The sequence below is a fragment of the Centruroides vittatus genome, unplaced genomic scaffold, assembly GCF_030686945.1.
Source record: "Centruroides vittatus isolate TY-2023 unplaced genomic scaffold, ASM3068694v2 contig_391, whole genome shotgun sequence".
NCBI lineage: Eukaryota > Metazoa > Arthropoda > Arachnida > Scorpiones > Buthidae > Centruroides > Centruroides vittatus.
The window spans coordinates 833,723-853,624 of NW_027122207.1; the positions used below are offsets into that span (position 1 = coordinate 833,723).

The following is a 19,902-nucleotide window of genomic DNA, read 5'->3' on the forward strand; positions in this document are numbered from 1 at the left end:
TGGGTTGGGGCATGTCAAACGGGCTGATCAAGTGGAGTTTTCTGGGTTTTCTTCACCTAAATAGGGTCCAGATTCCCATAAAAGTTTCCTGGGATGCATCCTCCTTGTCAGATCGCTCACATGTCGCATTGCCGTGACAAAATACACCAAACTAATTCTAACGAGCGATTACTTATTGTGACATCGTCACAATGTTCTCGATTCTTTTAGTGGTGTCTTGCCCCTGTACGTCATACTTTTCCTCTTAGCAATAGAGTCGTGTTGGTCATCTATCTAGCTCCAGGAGAGAATTTCGAATAGAAGTAACGTGACTTCCGTTCCAAACCGGAAGTTCGTGTATAGATAATCTGGGCCGTTTTTCCCTAAGCTTCCACATCTGGTCTCGATTTTCATCTATCTAACTCCTTTCTTAATCTCAAGGAGGCAGACAATAGGGGACGACAGTCGAAATTTGTACGTCTACAATTTTTTCAAATTGCAACACAATAATTTTTCTATAAACGAAATATTTACGAAAACATACTTCCCACATAGAAGTTTTATATCGTCTTTCGGACGTTATGGTTAGCAACTTTCATCACATGCGGGGCCATCACAATCTGTCTAACACGGATTACTTTTCAGATATTAATAGTAGACCGGTATTAATTAGTAGTCGTTGGTCATCCTCTCTTCCGAGAGAAGGTCAACGACTACTTTTAATCGAATTATTTCAATCCCCTGCCGAAACAGCCCCTTCTTTCTATCAGATCAGCGTTATAGTAGACATTAGAATATGAAAAGTACATAATACAAGGTTACCGGCGAGCACAAAATATGTTTTAAGTGGTTTTCCCAGGTGCAGAGTTTAAATATTTGGTCCATTTTTGTGAAATTTGACTCGATGGCAGATGACCGTTTAATATTCGGTTGTGAATGAAACAGTTCGTTACTGCTGACATTAGGGGAAAAAATATATCTTAAAAAATTTAAATATCATATTTTCAATTGAATTCTACTTGACCAATGAAACTACTATTTCGTGCCATCCGAGTATCGCGATAAACATGACAATGGTAGGCTAAAATAACTAAACTCTTTATATGGTTATCGTTTTAACGTTTGTTATATTATAGTATTTGATTTATATAACTACAAAGATTATCTTACGTAAGAGTTTATCACACCGAGTGCCCAATGTAACACATTTTAAAAATTCTTTATTCAATTTAAAGAATTTTTAAACTGTGATCTTAAGATAACCTTTGTAGTTATATAAATCAAATACTGTAATATAATATAATAGATGGGTTAGAAGTACGAAATAATTTAATAATCTTAATGTTTTTACTTATTTTTTGCCGAAAATGCCGGGCTTGCCTGCTAATAATTTAATAAAATGCTTAAACGATTTAACAATGTAACTTTTTCCCTAATTTGTATAATTACAAATTCTTCGTTTCGGTTTTAAATATTAACACAATTTCGGCAGAAAAAGGTCTGAATAATTTTTAATTTTGATATACTCCAATAAAATTTTTAATTGAATTTTTCATTTAATACTCCAATAAAATTTATTTATAATCATTTCTTTAGAATAAAATGGAGGAAGTATATATATGTAATCAGCTGTTTAAATTTTTAATTAAAATATGTGTTTACCTTATTTCCATAAATCATATAGGCTAAACTAATATATTTATTAAATTAGAGCATTATGATTTAAAATTTTTTGGAATTTATTTGGAAAATATATGCCGTGAAAAGCTAACAGATTGTTTAAAATATCGATAGAAAATGAAAGTGGACCATTGGGCTGCAATTGATTAAAAAAATTATAGAGAAAAATCATATTATTTATCGCGAAAAAAGCTTTTTGCTTTTGTGTATTAAAAGGTTTTTTTTTTTCTTATGTATAAACATGTGTTCTGTAAAACCCAGAATAAAGTAGAAGAGAAACTGCCCGATATATCCGGATTTAATCACTGACTGATCCAGATATATGCCAATTAATCAATAATAATAATAATTATTAATATTATATTTTTTAAAGAAGTCAAGTTAATTCTAACAACTGATTATTGCTTAATGAATTTTAAAAAGCAGTAAAATCTTATAAAAATTTAATATATATATAGTCAAGTGGGTAACCTCTGGACTTTCCAGAGGATCCAGGATTCGATTAACTTGAGGAATTTTTCGCTGTAAGTGTTTCGGATATGCTGGCCATCTAATTGTAGTCCACGATAATCTTGAGAAAAAGACTCTCTTAGTGCCCACACGACAGAAACAATTTTTAAAAAACTGTAGTGGGTATGATTATTTAGAACAAAATTTCATCGTACGAGCCAAAAATACTTTATTTTAGTTTTCGAAGTTTTTAGCAAAATAATAATGATGATGATAATTTTCAATTAAAATTGAAAAGAAAATATATAGAAAAATGCCAATTAATTATTTCTGCGAATTTAATTTCAAGGTTTATCCAGAGGAAAACATCTGATAAAATATTTGATCAATCATAACGTACGATTGCTTTATTTAATATTGTCAGATTTTTATTGAATTAAACAGACTATATAAACGAAGTACAGAAGTAATATCCGTTGAGTTAATTTCTGCATCGATCATGTTGAAATTTTTCTTAGGAATACTTTGCTTAGTTGCTTTTGCCTCCGCTAAAACGGGATGCAAGTTCACTCAACACGAGGAACGTTGTCTTTCTGTTATTTGCAGTAAGAAGATTTTCATTTCTATTTAATAATATAAAAATTAACATTTTAAATGCAAATTTATTTATTTTATTTTTCAGAACCTGATTATATTACCCACAAAGATAAAGTGTTCAGTTGTTTGAAGAATGCTAATGAGGTTAGTTGATAAATATAAGATTTATAGATTTATACTGATTATAATAATCATCATGATATTTAAACAGAAAGGATTTGGTCAATGCGTTAGAAAAGTTTATGGTATGTATAATTCAAATGAGAAGCATAATCAAACTTGTCCGAAGAAATTGCAAAAGTACATACAACGGTTTTGCGACGAATGCTTTGTTACAAAAGGCGTAAGTATAAACTTTATTAAAGAAGAATAATTAAAAGTAATATTTTTATACAATTTTAAAAATAAAATATCAAAATTTATTTCTCTTATGATTGATAATACATTTATTTCTAAAGATTATATTTTTAAAAATACAGAACATTAATCTTGTATTAATAGATCGATGTTTATGTTTAGGTTGCCAGTTGTCTGAACAAATTTACCGAAAGCCAGGTAATGTATTTTATCGTACGTAAATAAATATATAATTTTTTCATAACTCTTTATTTTTTATTTTTAGAAATGTATATTGAATGTAAATGAAGAAAACAGTGAAACTTCCGAACGAAACAGATCCTCTATTAAAACCATTACCAAGAAACAAGAAAGTACTTTTACTGTGTACAAAAATGATCTTGTTTACTAAAATTTCACTATTGTTTGTAACCGTTAAAGTAAATTGAAAATCTATAATGTTATGAAATTACAAAAATTTATTCTTGAATAAATAATTCATTCAAACATACGTGTGATTATTTTGGTGGTTTATTAACTAAATAGCTTCTTATAAAATTAAATTACTAATTAATCATTATCATTAACGATATTAGAGAAGTATTAAAATTTTTTTTTATTAATTTATGTAACAAACTTTTATCATCAAAATTTTACATAAAGTTTCTATATAATTTATAAGAAAAACAAATAATTTACCAAATAAAATCGAAATTTATTTTACTTTGTCTAATTCTAAATGCTCTATATATTTCAGATATATTCATTAGGATATTTATTGAAGAACATTTAAAATTATATAAACAAAGTACAGAAGTAACAGGCCCACCATTGGGTTAATAACTCCATAACTTCTATCATTTTGAAATTTCTCTTAGAAACATTTTGTCGAGTGATCTAGTAGATATTATTCGTCATTTTCGAAATGTCTTACTTGGAATTAATTGATTTTGTTTGGTTTGATAAGATACGCCAACGCAACACGTAAGCATTCTGCCAAGGAAATGCCTCTTTGAAAGACTTTCTATGGGTAACTGGCCCGTATTTAGGTGTTAGAAACGCGAAGAAAACCCGGAAAATTATAAATGGCCATCTCGTTGGTCAGACGCAAACCCACATGTATTCGCGTTTGACCAATGGCAGAGTGATTTTATCCACTTTACCACACTGATCAGTAGTCGTTAACCTCCTCCCGCGAGAAAAAATGGTCAACGACTACTCAATAATACTGGTCTACTATTATTGTTTGAAAAGTGATCCGTGGTGGATAGCTTGTGATGGCCACGCATATGATCGAAATTGCTAACCTCAACGTCCAAAAGACTTCATATGACTTGCTTAAATAAATAAATAAAAAAAAATCTTATAAAAATGCGAGAATAATTACTTTTATGTAATAATAGTGTTTAAATTTCGGCAACAGATTGTATAAACTACGTGGGAAGTATGTTCTCGTAAATATCGCGTTTATAGAAAAATTATTGAGCTGCAATTTGAAAAAACTGTAGACCTACAAATTTCGACTGTCGCCCCCTGTCTGTTTGTCTATCCTTCCTTAATTTCGAGAAAAAAGTTAGATAGATGATAGTCGAGATCAGATGTGGAAAGCTTAGGGCAGGAGGCCCTGATTAACTATATACGAACTTCCGTTTTAAAACGGAAGTCACGTTACTTCGATTTAAAATTTTCTCCTGAACAGAGCTAGATAGATGACGGACACGACTCTATTGCTAACAAGAAAAGTAAACGTACAGGGGCAAGACCACCACTAAAAGAATAGAAAACATTGTGACAAAACGTTGCAGTCCAGCATTATGATGATGTCACAGTAAATAATCGCTCGTTGATTCTAACGAGCGATTATTTATTGTGAGTTTGGTAGTTTGGTTTATTTGGTTACGGCAACGCGCCACGTGAGCAATCTAGCGAGGAAATACATCCAGGAAGACTTTTATGGGACGCTGGACCCTATTTAGGTGTTACTAACGTGAAGAAAACCTGGAAAACTCCACGTGGTCAGTCCTACCCACGACTAACTATCGGTGTTCAGTGGTTTTATCTAGTCGGTTACTGGAGGGCACTTTTTAGAATTAAGAAAGATACTTTCTTAATTCTACTTAATACTTTCTGAACGATACGTTCAGAAATGAAAAAAACCCGATTCGTTAGATGTGGAAAATTAAATATTGTATACTTACTAATGAAATAACTTTATTCGATCGAATTGAATCAATTTTGTCGTAAATATTGTTTAAATTTTTTCGCAATTAATTATGGATATATATTTACTTGAATGGAAAAGTTCTTTCTTCTTTTGAACAGGAATTTCGGGTAAAATTTTAAACTTGATCATTGCGCGACACTTACTTTTATCGTTTTATTTTTGTTTTTAAGTTTATATATAGGCCGATATTATTTTTATCATAAAATATTACATTTATTTGAACGAATTCAATGATCTAGATTTCTTTCATAGCTAAATATCGTATTGCAAACCTTTTATTTTTTCTTTTGATGCAACACTCAAAATATAAGAGAAGTCAGATCAACTAACCCTCTTCGAAAATCACAAAAATATATGAATTAAATCAACAAGGCAAATAGAAACAAACTTTTTTAAGTGGTAAAAAATCTATTTATATCACCAGGTTATAATTTTCATATAATACTTTTTACAAAAAAGAAATTCCAGCAGAGCAGTTAAGCCCTGCTTAAACCTCTATATCCGGACAACAACAACAACCTTTGAATAGAACAAAAGTTTCGTGCTTTTTTTTTATATATATATAATAGAGAAACAGCATAATACGAACAAAGCATATTACTTTTTAATGATTCTGAGTTTGTGTCAAATGTCCCAATTTAGTTTTCAGAATAGTTTTTAAATTATATTTATATTTTAAAGCTGTAAAATTTATATTATTTTTGGTCATATTTAAAGTAAACATTTTGATCAAAATAAGTTATAACTTCGTTTTTGTTTGTATTTTTATAATTATTAAAAATAAAATGACAAAAGAATAGAAGTTTTAATAGAATACGCTTGAGTATTTTTTTTGTTTACAATTAAAAATTGGTTTTATTATTTCTGTATGTCTTTGTGTCCAATAACACAACCCCCATACGATCCCATACTTCGAGCTACCCTATCTTTCACTGTAAGATAGGGAGTCAGGAGTCTGCACAACGGAAAGGCGTGAGTAGACAACACACCGTCGGAAGACCTTACAATTATTATATTGTTTAATATAAGTACCTTAACTTTATTAAATGTGCAATATTCAATCATTCAAAAATTAGAAAGCAAAGTAATTTTTTAATTAAAAATTTAAAATAAAATAAAGTAAGGTATAATAAAATTCACGTCATTTGATAAATAAAAATAGTTAGAAACTCTTTATTTAATCCTATTTACAATCAATTCACACAAAAAATTTTACAGAAATATATTAAAGTAGCAAATAAATAATAATGATAATAAAAGTTAGAAAATTGAATAATAATAATAGTGAGTAATTATTCCAACAACCTCTATAAATTTACTAATATTTCTGTAAATTTATAAATAATTCCCTGCATAACTGATTTGTTCAATATAATCATTGATTTTTCTATTAAATTGCTTGGAGGACAAAAATGTTTTGAGAATTCTTACAATATAAATTTTTACATTAAATTTAATTAATCAGATTTCGAGAAATTTTCACTATATCCTGAAATTGCTCACATTTTTCTAATAAAAATCAAAATTATCTAATAATAATTGTAAACTTCCAATAAACGGTTTACATATACAGTATTAGCCTAAATTACATTACATTTACACACCAGACGTAGAGATTTAAACGATAAAATTATAAATGTTTAGTAATCATATCTATCATCTAGTCTAAAACAAAACCTTTGAATTTCTGGGGAACCCGAAATCGAATCAGAACGGGTCGAAAAATCACGTGAATATTCAGGAGGAAGTCCGTCCGGATATGTCGGGCTCCGTCCTTCACCATCCGACCACCCCATTATGGGCCTAGCGATACTCATAATGGGCTTACTAAAAAGTTCCTCTTAGTGCTCACAAGGAGGAAAGAATTTAGAAAAAAAAAAAACTGTTCAAAATTGCCACATTAAGCCCGAAAATATGAAACGACGCTCGTGTTTATACAAAGAATTTCATTTCCTATTACGCATTTGTTCTATTTATTCACCACGATGTAAATACATGTACTTTACATCGTTCCATGTTTTGTTTAATCGTAATTTTTATAAATCATAATTCTATAATAATTATAAGGATTTTATAGTAAACATACAACTATTTTTATAAGTAATTTTTTTCTTTTCCTTTATTAAATACTGTACTTCAATACTGTACTGATTATACAATTAATCGATTTTGTATACATAGTGCAATTCAAAAATCGTAAATGTAGTTCATAAACAAACTTCATTCCTAAAACGAGTATGAGGAATATTGAGATGATTTGCCATATTTCAAATAATTAACCGAATCTACTGTATATCATACTGTAAATCCTCAGTTAACGCGGTAGATACGCAGTTTTAAAATAGTTCACACGCGTTAAGCTAACTTTAGATATAGCGCTTTTTTTGATATGGCATTATACTAGGAAAAAAATGGCGTTGGATTGGATTGGAAAAAAGATTAGAATGATGTACTTGTGCACTTCAAACAGGAATTATATGAAATTTATTCAGCTTTATTGATTATAATTCTAATATTATTTGTACATTCTGTTTACACAATATGGTATGCACGTGGCAGTGCCGAAACTTCAAATTCCGAAATTTTAAATTATTTAATTTTATAAATTAAAAATTAAGTACCTTAATCTGTAAAATTTTTTAAAGGTTTTAATTACATTTATCAAGAAAAAATGCTTTGAGATTTTATGTTAAACGAGCAATTATTGATTGTGGCATATAAAATATATTCTCTCTACCTTAAATTATTAGTGTCTTGCCCCTGTACATCATACTTTTTTAACAATAGAGTCGTGCTGGTCATTTAACACCCCTCGAGAAAAAATTTTTAAATTGAAATAATGTGACTTTCGGTTTACTTCGGAAGTTTGTATATAGTTAATTGGGACCTCCTGCCTTAAAGTATCCATATCGGGTTTCGTCTTTCATCTTTCTATCTCTATTCCCGAGATTAAAGAATGACAGACGGACGGACGATAGACGACAGTGGGAATTTATAGTCTACAATTTTTTCAAATTGCAACCCAATAATTGAGAATTATGTTGACATTTCGAATCTAAAAGTCTTATCATGTAATAAATAATAAAAGAAAAAAGTTTAAAATTTCTTATATATATATATATATATATATGTATGTGTGTGTGTGTGTGTGTGTGTGTGTGTGTTGAATTAATGTAAAAATATGTAGAAATTAATTATTAAATTTAAATTCTCATAAAGTACACAATTGATTTTACGTCATTGTAAAACATATTTACTTTATCAAAACTATAAATACGCAAGTACTACAATACAAACTCATCAAACCAGAGAATTCATTTCGCAATCGTATGGCATACAGAAACATGAATGCGCTCTTGTTTTGTGTTATTTTATTTCTAAGTTTAAATTATATAAACTCGAAAAGACATTCGGAACCATGCAAGTTTAATGCAGAAGAATTCAACTACAACTGCCCAATTCATGAATGTGTGGATCATCTTACAAAGAAAACTAATAATGAAAATGGTATTTAAGTTTTAAACAAAATTCATAAAATTAAATTGTAATTTTTATTTATTAAAAAAATTTTTTATTTTAGCTTGTCGATTAAACCCAAAAATATGGGCAAGTGATTAATTATTAATTTTATATAGAAGCATGTTATAGAACACTAAAAAAACCTATTTATATTTCTTAAATGTATTATAGGAGATATTAAGCATTATAAAATTATTTTGTAGTGCTTAATAGCTTCCGATGGAATAATTTACTAAGGCTAAGTACTAACAAAGTGCTAAATTATTATTTATTGAACTAAATCCTAGACATAAATGTTGTGTACAAATTTATTATAATTTGCTGATTATTTATTATTTAATCTACAGTCTAAAAAAGTCTCAAATTTATCAATAAAATTTAATTTAAATTAATAATATATTAGTTTCTAAGTCAGATTTAATATAGGCTAATTGATTTTGATTTAATTAATATTGATATAATTACTTAAAACTTATGATGTGTCATTTTAGTGCAAGGTCTGGGAAAAATATACGTGTGAAGACATTGTAAGTACTATTAAATTTGAATTATATTAAATTAATGAAGGATATCTTTTAAATTTTATATCTGATAGAGTGTTTTTATATTCAGTAAAACATTTTTTCTTAATTTCGTAATTTTAATCATTAAAGATTCTTGATAATTTTAAACCTACTTTGCTGAAATGTATTCTCTTTACACATTTTTTTTATTGAAATATTATAAAATACTTAATATATTTATCTGCTTTGTATTTATTATGAAATATATTTATATATTCCAAATAAATAATCATTTGCCATTTAAAATTTAAGTTTTTTTTTTAAAATTTACTTCTATATTTTATATTTAAATTTTTTTTATTTTCACAGGTTGACAAGGCTCTTGATGTGAGCAATATATATTATTTTAAATTTAATATTTCGAATATTTTATAATTTTATTAAATTTAATGATTTATATTTTCTATGAAATACATTTTATATTGAATTAAGTAATTTTTTTTAAAATTTACTTCTATATTTGATATTTTAATTTTTTATTTTTACAGCTTTCACAGGCTTCAGAGGAAATTGTAAGTATTAATAATATATATTATTTTAAATTTAATAATTCGTATATTTACATATTTTAAATAATATTTTTATTACAGAAAAATTTTTTATACAAGCTTGTTGATCTTTCCCTTAAAGATCTCGAGTCAATACAGAAGATGTTATTGGTAATAACTTTTTAATTGATTTAAATAATTTAGGAATTACGAAATATAAATTTACGCAATTATACCATTTTAATTTTTATATTCTCTTGTGTGCTTAAATTATCTTCTTTTTAGAATATTATTTATAACCTCTGAGCTTTTTTAAAATACATTTTATTCTAAATTACAATATGAAGATATTATTATTATTGTTATTATATTTGCTACTTATTATTTATAAAATTAATTTTAAAATAAAGAAGTGCATTTTAAACAAAAAACATTATAACAAAAAATACAATTAATCTAAAAATACCAACCCTTATTTTAATTTCTTCTCGTTATGAGTTAATCTCATTTTCAATGGCTTTGAACAGCATAAATGAGGGATGAGAAACAAGTTACAATTTAAAATACTGTACTTTTGAAAAAATCGCGTAGGTTTAAATCGGATCAGAGCACTCAAAGCACTCAAGATATTTCAATATGCCAACGCATTGCCGATCATAAATACATGATTCCACCAACTTCCGGGTATAGTTAAAAAATAATAATAATATAAAAATAGCGTGATTGGTAAAACTGAGGAGGAAAAGATAAACACGCTATTGAATATACGTTTTATAATAATAAAATAATGCAATAATATGATAAACATATCTGTAGATCTCAAAAAATGAGAAAATCCTAAAACTATTTCAGTTTTTTTTTTTTTTCAATTTTTTACTTGCTCTGTCTGTAGGCACTTTTCTCACCCCCATCTTGCCCACATTGGGGGTGTCGGAGTGCGACATATAAAAGGAAGACCTGGCCAAGTCTGAATCATTTTTCAAAATTTCTTTACAGAGCATTAAAAATTCTTACTTAGAATTTTTAATGCTCTGTATTAAAAATTCTTACTTAGAATTTTAATGCTCATTTGCCATTTAAATTATTTAAGTTTTTTTTTTTTTTTTTTTTTTTTTTAAATTTACTTCTTATATTTTATATTTAAACCCAAAATTTCTTTACAGAGCATTAAAAATTCTTACTTAGAATTTTTAATGCTCTGTAAAGAAATTTTGATGATGATGAAAAAATTGGCATTTATTGGCATTAACGAATTATTAAAGGCATGTTGAAATATCTTGAGTGCTTTGAGTGCTCTGATCCGATTTAAACCTACGCGATTTTTTCAAAAGTACAATATTTTAAATTGTAACTTGTTTCTCATCCCTCATTTATGCTGTTCAAAGCCATTGAAAATGAGATCTTAATCTTAATCAAGAAAATCTGAAAAAGAAATCAAGATAATGTTACGAATCTAAATTATATCAATATCTATATGAAATAATTTGATATTTATTTATTTTTTTAATTTTTTAATTAGATATCATGATAAAAAATCACATGGAAAAGATTTTTTAAACTAATAAACTTTCTAGCACTAGGTGAATACATGGCGCAACCACAAAATGGAAACACGCAAAAGGTTTTCATTCATGACATTTGTTCAATGTACAATCCATTTGCATCAATCACGTGTTCAAAACGCCTTACAACGTGTTCAACAGTAACCCAATAGGTTTCTTGAGAAATTGCAGCAATATGGCGTGTTATGCTTGCTTTCAATTCAGGCAGAGTCCGTATGGTTGTGGGGATATCTGAAAGATCGTGTCTATAAAGAGGCATATGAACTCTGCCTGAATTGAAACCAAGCATAACACGCCATATTGCTGCAATTTCTCAAGAATCCTATCTGGCTACTGTTGAACACTCTGTAAGGCGTTTTGAGCATGTAATTGACGCAAATGGATTGTACATTGAACAAATGTCGTGAATAAAAACCTTTTGCGTGTTTCCATTTTGTGTTTCTTGTTCTTCATGCGCCATTTTTCACCTAGTGGTAGAAACTTGAACTAATTATTTTTTTGCGTTTTCCTTTTTCCCATGGTCCATATAACTTATATATCAAGTTTCATCAAAATACGTCAACGAGAACGGACTCTATACACGTCTGAGTAGGGCAACTTTAATTATAACCACTCTGTACGTCCTCATAAATAGTGAGTTTTAAAGAAAAAATTATTAGAATTAAGAAAGTACCATTTAGAAATGAAAATACCCGAGTTGTTAGAAAGGAACCTCACTATTTACGTTAACATACTTTCCACTTGGTATAGACATTCTGATAATGTTCTTAAAATGGGTTTTACTACATACATTTTCGAAATATACGATTAATAAGGTCCTATTGTAATAATTACTACGACGAGTACTTTATAAACCCGGGAGAAGCCGGCTGTAACAAGCTAATATATATGTATATATATAAAGTATACCATCATATTATTTAGGTAATCGCTCCACTTTTTCTGTACTAAATCCGTCAATTACAAGACGTATATTAAACTCATTGGTCCAACTTTCGGTGATGCTATAAAATCAAAAGATAGTTGTATTGGTTCATCATATTTAAGATTTCAAGATATTTGCTATTGATGTCTCTGGCAAGTCAACAACATATATAAACTCTTGATTTAGTAACATTACTTATCTTTTCATGGATCAGTACGTTTTCCATTAGAGAAAACTTTATCAATAGATTCCATAGATGGACAATAGAGGATGAAACATATTTTTTTTTTATTATTTGACCATTGTTGACCTATGTGCGTAAAAAGTGAGAAACCATGGTACTTTGATTCCATTGCTGGTGTGCTGGTTCGGGGAGTATTTTTCGTATAACAGTCAGTCATTCCTAGCAGTGATTAACATCACAACAGTACGTTCATATGCAAACAGCAGCCATTTTTCAGCAAAATAATGCTCAGCCTCGCACAGCTAGATTTCCCAGGAATGTCTCCGTTACGTTTTTATACTTTCTTGGCCTGCAAGTGTCCAGATTTATCGACCATCGAACATTTGTAAGAAAAGATGGGCACCTATTTCAGCCGACTACGACCGTGAGGAATTTGGAGTGGAAGTTGTAACATCTGTGGGAAAATTTGTCACAGGATAGTATAAGGTGCTTATTTATTTAATGTCTGACAGCACCGCTTCATGTGACAATCAGGAGGAGCTCCAACAAGTATTAAAGGTTCCTCTTGTACCGTTGCTGCACAGGAAATTGCTCCATTGCAATGATAATCACTTATTACCATATTAAGTTCTCACTAATAAAATTCCATTCGATTCAAACGCCTTCTTGGTACATAACTATTTTTTTTTTTTTTTTTTATCAAATAAGTGTGAATAAATTTAACATTGATTAATCTGTGTTAAGTTTATCACTAAATTAATCAAATCATTATTTAAATGATATATATATATATATAATTATCCATATGTATTTTTTAAATTTTAGGCAATATTGTATGTGGTATTTAATGAAGTCACATGTAAAAACGGATAAAATGTAACGAGAGAGGAATAAAGAAGTTAAAGTTCTTCTGATGAAATTAAAATATTAAGTTCTAATATTTTGAAAATATTTTAATTAATTTAGCAGGAATTTATTAAATTTAAAAGTATTATGTAAAACATTAAATTAAAATAAATACAATAAAAAATGTATAATTATTTAATCAAAAATGATAAATACTCTTTTAAATGTATAAAAATATATTTTGATTTATCATTTAATGATATTGTAATTAAACATATAAAATGAAGCAAATAAAATATTTAATTCATTTCCAAAATATAAGATAAAACGCACATTGACGACTATTAGTGTTGCCACCTTTTCAAAATTGCTGGCCTGGACGGCAGATCAGGTTCGTTCAAATAGAAGTCCCTGACGCACGCGCAATGTTATTTTACCATGGAAGAATAACGTGTACGCCAGTTCTAAACCAGTTAGGGATTTGTGTAGGAGCAACTTAAATGAAGAAATGAAATAACTTAGCTCTAAAGAGCTGAAAAGAAAAAAAAAAAAAAAGAAAGTCTTTCGGTATTAAAATAAATTTATGAAAATATTTGCTAGTACTTTGTTTCATCATAATTTCACAATTCCTACGAAATCCCGGACAATGTATTACAAACCGGACAGTTCGGGTGAAAACCGGCCTGGTGGCAACATTAAAGGCTATAAACTCCAGGAAAAAGTATTGTGATGCAATTTGAAAAAATTGTTGACCTACAAATTTCGACTGTCGTCCCCTGTTGTCTGCCTCCTTAAGATCAAGAAAAGAGTTAGATAGATGAAAGTCGAGACCAGGTGTGGAAGCTTAAGAGCAAAAGGCCAGATTAACTATATACGAACTTCCAGTGTGGAACGGAAGTCACGTTACTTCGATTTGAAATTCTCTTCATAACGGAGCTAGATAGCAATAGAATTGTGTCGGTCATCTAACAGGAAAAGTATGACGTACAGGCCACCACTAAAAGAATCGAAAAAATTGCGGCGAAAGTTCAGTCCAGCATTGTAACGATCTCACAATAAATAATGGCTCGTTAGAATTAGTTTAGTGTATTTGGTCACAGCAATGCGACATGTGAGCGATCTGCCAAGGAGAATGCATCCCAGGAAGACTTATATAAGAAGCTGGCCCCTATTTAGGTGCTGATAACGTGAAGAAAACCTGGAAAACGGCACGTGGAGAGCCCGTTGGCCATGCACGAACCCTCGACTAGCTACCACAGTTCGATAGTTTTATGAACTGTTTTATGAACTGTTCGATTGTTTTATGTTTTATGAACTAAAGGGCTCTTATTAAAATTAAGAAAGACGTTCAGAAATGAAAAAAAAACCGTCGTTAAATGTGGAAAATTAAACACTTACAGACTTTTCACAGGGTAACACTTTCGATTCGACGTAGACAAGTGCTCTGCGCTTCCTGTCTCAGTAACGATATAGCGCGTCTATTTCGCGCTATATCATTGTCGCAGTAATTAAGTGAATATAATATATATTTTTAAAACTTATATCCTTTTTTGTAAGAATTATATTTAGTTTATTATTTTGTTACATTTTTTTGCCAATAGATAGCGTTGCGTGTAAATCAGCAAATCGAATAAGGATAAACATTAATTTACAGAAATCCAATTGATATTTGGGGTGAAATGTACGACATTATCTAAGTTAGAAGTATGTAAACGTAACTGTCGAGTTTCGTAGTAATTGGTCGAACGGCCTAGGAGTGTATAGCGAACAAACAAGCATTCTCATTTATATATATATATATAAATGGACGTGTTTATGCCTATACTTCACTCTGCAGCCAAAACTAAACATCGCACATGAATGGTGTTTGTGTGTGGTAGTAGCCCCAAATCTCCCATTGTGCACCATGGTGGTTGCGTCTCCATAGCTGTAAGGGTGTGGGAGATATGGGGATTGAAAGTGGTTGACTTCGAAAATGTGTGACGCTTCAATGAGAATGTTCCAGTTTTTTCTAGAAAGTTCCAGAACCTAGAGGTGAAATTTGGTGTACAGTTAGTGTGCGTTTTCATGACGTACCCTAAGAAGAGATTTTTCGGAATTCCCCCGCGGGGGGAGAGCATTAAGGCGTAACCTGAAGAACGGCTTCTACTGTACAGTCAAACCTGTTTTTATGCGCTCTTTTTATGTGCGATTTTTATTTGTGCGATTTTTTTAATGCGAATTTTTAATTTGTGCGGTATAGTTGGCGACTAGTCTCGTGCGATTCGTCATGTCTCACGTTGACTTATTATAGCTAAATAAACTTATTATAGCATAAATGCACTTATTATAGTAATATTATTGCATGAATATGCGAAAAATGAAATAATTTACTTTTTAAGTCAACAAAACACCACCTGGACAAAAATATGTAAAACAGACGATAGACCAGACGATGCAGTCAAGTGCTGACATCTGTTGTCAATAAATTCTATTTCGTACGGTTTTGAGTTATTTTCTATGTGAGACTTTTTTTATGCGGTCCCTGTTGACCGCATAAAAAAATTATTTTTTTAATTGTGTTGCGAAAACTATTATTTACAGCCATTCGTGAAGTTTCGTGAGATTTTTTTTAATGCGTTTTTTTTAATGCGGTCCCTATCCCCCGCATAAAAACAGGTTTGACTGTACTATTTTAGATGAGATTTTTATGTTTTTAATTAAGTTTAGTCTTCATTCAGTACTTAGGGGTATTAAATTGATAACATTTCAGACATTGTTATAAATATTTTTTATATATTTCGATTTTTTAACCAAATGTTCGAACCGTTTTAAATTCGAATTTTGTTCTATAATCGAATTAGTTCGATTATAGAACGATTGTAAACGTTTCAGAAAATTTATCAAATTAAAAACAGTTCGTTTGATTCTCAGCAATTCTCATCATTCTGTGCAGTAGGTGTTAAATAACAATTACTATGGTTGTTGAAATATTGAATGTAAATAGAGTTTGCTTGCAAAATCCGCGCGGCTTTGCTCGCGCGGATTTTGCAAGCAAACCCTATTTACAAAGTAACAGCTAGTATAATTATATACAGGACAGGGCCGGATTTGAGGCGATTGGAGCGATTGGTGCCAATCGGGCCCCGCGCTTGAAGGGGCCCCGCATCACATCAAAATTGATATATTTAAAAATAGTACATGTTACAAAAATAAATATCTAGGTATATTATTATTAAAAATAAAACAACATACAGTAGAGCATCGATTATCCGACTCAATTGGAGACTGGGGTTGGTCGGATAACTGAAAAAACGGATAACCGAAAAGTATGAAAAAATACATTATTAGTATAGTATATTAGTATATCCCATGTAATTAGTATATTAGTATATCGCTATTAATCTACTTCGCGTTGAATTTTCATCGATGTTAAGCCTAACCAAAGTTTCTTTTTTAAAATAATAATCGTCGCTATTGTATCGTTAAAAATTATTTCTTTATTCTGCACAAAATAAATACAGTACTGTACTGTTTATTGAAAAATACAGTATAAAACAATATATATATTGTTTTATACTGTATACTTATATTGTTTTATACTGTATATATTTGTTTTATACTGAATATATATAATATATATATATTCGGGTTACATATTTTACATAAAGTAGGCCTATACATTAGAAAAAGAAGTCCAAAATTTTCTTTTGCTTCACAGCTGACACTCGCTTTTTTTGCCGCTAAATCTCGCACACGTTTTAAAAACAGCAAATGGATAGCGTCGTAAAATAAAATTAATCCTCGTTTAAATACTGGCCTCCCTTTCATGGTGGAGCCAATGTTGCCAGCTAAAACATGCAAAAATTTAACAAAAATAATATTAAAGTAGCTAAGACATAGCCAAATATTGTAGCGCCACATCACTAGCGGACATTTGAATTTGCCGACTAGAACGCGGTCGGTTAACCGATGTGACGGTTGATCGGGGGTCGGATAATCAATGCTCTACTGTATTTCAATATGTAAATTAGCTGTTAATTAATTTTGTTATTTAAAGTTTGAGGGGCCCCGCAAAAAAATTCAATCGGGCCTCGCACCTATCGGATCCGGCGCTGATACAGGTATGCCTCGAGTTACGTCGTTCTCGATTATACGTCGTTTGTCAAAAAAGTATATGGAAAAATAAAAATCAAGTTTAAGTCATTTTATTCGACTTTACATCCGTCCGCCACAAATATTGAAGTAATATCACTAGAAAAGCGTTAAAAGCACGTAAAATCATATTAAAATAGGCACATTTGCAGTAAATGTTAATATAATCATCATAAATCCTAGAAAACGAAACATGAAAACATCTGTGTTTGTGTTGTCGTCTTATTTAGCGGCCTTTAATTGCTCATTGGCGTTTTCCACCGTAGTTACACACGTAAATTCGACTTACGTCGCCTCTCCTGGAACCAATTACCGACGTAAGGCGAGGTATGCCTGTATATTTTTCTAACAAGTAAGTATACAAGAAATTCAGACATTAACACAAAATTGTGTGTGGCGCCATCTGTCACGAGATTTTATTAAAAATAAATTTATATTATTATTAATTATTATAAAAAGGCAAAAGACTTAATTTTGAGAGTAGAGAAAAGTTTTAAAAAAGTTATAAATGCAAATAACAAAATTTTCATTATATATGACTCCATTCGAGATATGACACGACCATTATCTCTCCACCTCTGACTTTAATAGACCAATGCCTGTACACAGAAATAACCCCACCAATTGTAGAAAGTTCAAAATTTATTTCAGCAAAATTTGACACAATCTATTTTGTAGTAGTAGATCACTAAAACGATGTGAAAAGACTACAAAATTTGATTAAGAACATGAAAATGTAGATGATCCTGAAATTTTATTTAAAGTAAATTTTTTTTCTCTGCATAATAAATCAAACAGCAGCACCTTTGCAGGAAAGATTTACTTTATTAAAAAAACCTATAAATTTATTTCAGTTTTTGTATTTGTTAAGTACTTAACAAAATAAAGTATATTTATCATCTTGTAAAAAGTTACAACAAAAATTGACGTATGAAAATCATTCAGACATTGACGCATATGATTTATGCCAAGAAATTTTACACTGTCAACCATATTTCTAATTTTAAAAACGACAATTCAGTATATTTATTCAAACGACTTAATCACAGTTTATCCAAACTTTACAATTGCTCCACGGATTCTTTTGTCATTACCTCTATCGGTAGAATCTAGGGAACGGTCCTTTTTATAACTTAAAATTACTAAAAGTTACTTGTGCTCCACAATGCTACAAGACACACTTTCAAATCTTGCCATTATATCAATAGAGAAGGGTATTTTGGAACAAGTTGATATACACGATATTATTCGAGAATTTTCATTAATGAAAGATAGAAAAGTTCAATTCACATACTGATTTTTCTTTCTGTTTAAATATTTACACAGGTCTGCAAAAAAAATTTTTTTTCCAGCTGCATGGGATATTTTTGCTGAATTATATGTTTTAAAGATCGGAGATTCTAAAAATGACTTCCGTTAACATCCCATCACGTATAGGTTTTTTGCAAAATAAAAAAAAACTTTTGATAAAAACTCTTATTTATTACAACGAACTAAATATATTATATTTAATTACAACTAATCAAAAAATTGTTTCTGATATTTATACACAATTTTAGGTCTACTCTTTTTTCTTATGAAACCTTTTCTTATCTGAACTCGTTTCCGATTTCCTTCTCTGGTTCCTCGATTGAGCATCCAACAGTAGTCAGCTAACATATTGACATCCCATTTTCCTTGGTAATGTCTTTTGATATCACGGACATCCTGGTAAAATCTTTCATCCTGTTCTTCACTGTAGGCTCTCAAATTTTCAGGGAAAGTCAATATGGGAGTGTAAGAAATGAACTTTTAAGCTCATCTTGCATCCTTGAGCTTCATACGCTGGCAGCACGCGTTGTACAATGGTTTCGTAGTCAAGGTCCTTAGTATTCACCCAAAACTTATGCATTACATTCTAGAGTCCCATGCTTCTTTTTCTTTTTCTCCCATTGTATCCAAAAAGAGGGGATCAGATGAAAGTTTTCTTATGTCCAGTGAAAACTCCTTCTCTTAACTTGGCTTCAGACAGTTTCGGGAACTTGGAACACAGATATCTGAAACAATCCACATCTCTTGGCAGTGATTTGACAAACTGCTTTATGAGCCCCAATTTAATACGAAGAGGTGGTAATAACACTTTTTCTCGGAGAATCAATGTCGTATTGATGATGTTTTTCTCGCCAGGGTTAAACTGTCTCGTGGTGGCCAGTCAGTTTTTGTCCAATGCAGCTGTCTCTCTCTACTATCCCATAAACAAAGAAAGCAAGGATATTTTGTATAACTTCCCTGCTGACCCAACAACATGGTTAGTATTTTGAAATCTCCACAAACCATCCATTGATGCTCTTGATATTTGATTTTCTCAAGAATCGTAGCCAAGTCGGTATAGTCTCCCATATGAACTGAGTGTCCCTTAGGAAGAGATGCAAATAC

General features: G+C 30.0%; 1 protein-coding gene across 1 annotated transcript; it reads left to right on the forward strand.

The window, feature by feature from the left end:
• Positions 1-2,554: 2,554 nt before the first annotated feature.
• LOC136975933 (uncharacterized) lies at positions 2,555-3,549 on the forward strand. Its single transcript, XM_067271102.1, has 5 exons — positions 2,555-2,714; positions 2,792-2,850; positions 2,918-3,049; positions 3,226-3,261; positions 3,329-3,549. Exons 1-5 carry the CDS (start codon positions 2,609-2,611, stop codon positions 3,452-3,454), a joined length of 459 nt encoding a protein of 152 aa, XP_067127203.1. The 5' UTR covers positions 2,555-2,608; the 3' UTR covers positions 3,455-3,549.
• Positions 3,550-19,902: the final 16,353 nt, after the last annotated feature.

Bases quoted from the DNA above. Each gene is read 5' to 3' on its own strand.
- LOC136975933 (XM_067271102.1), top strand. From the start codon at position 2,609: ATGTTGAAATTTTTCTTAGGAATACTTTGCTTAGTTGCTTTTGCCTCC. The intron at 2,851-2,917 runs GTTAGTTGATAA...ATATTTAAACAG, and splicing joins GTTTGAAGAATGCTAATGAG to AAAGGATTTGGTCAATGCGT. The intron at 3,050-3,225 runs GTAAGTATAAAC...GTTTATGTTTAG, and splicing joins AATGCTTTGTTACAAAAGGC to GTTGCCAGTTGTCTGAACAA.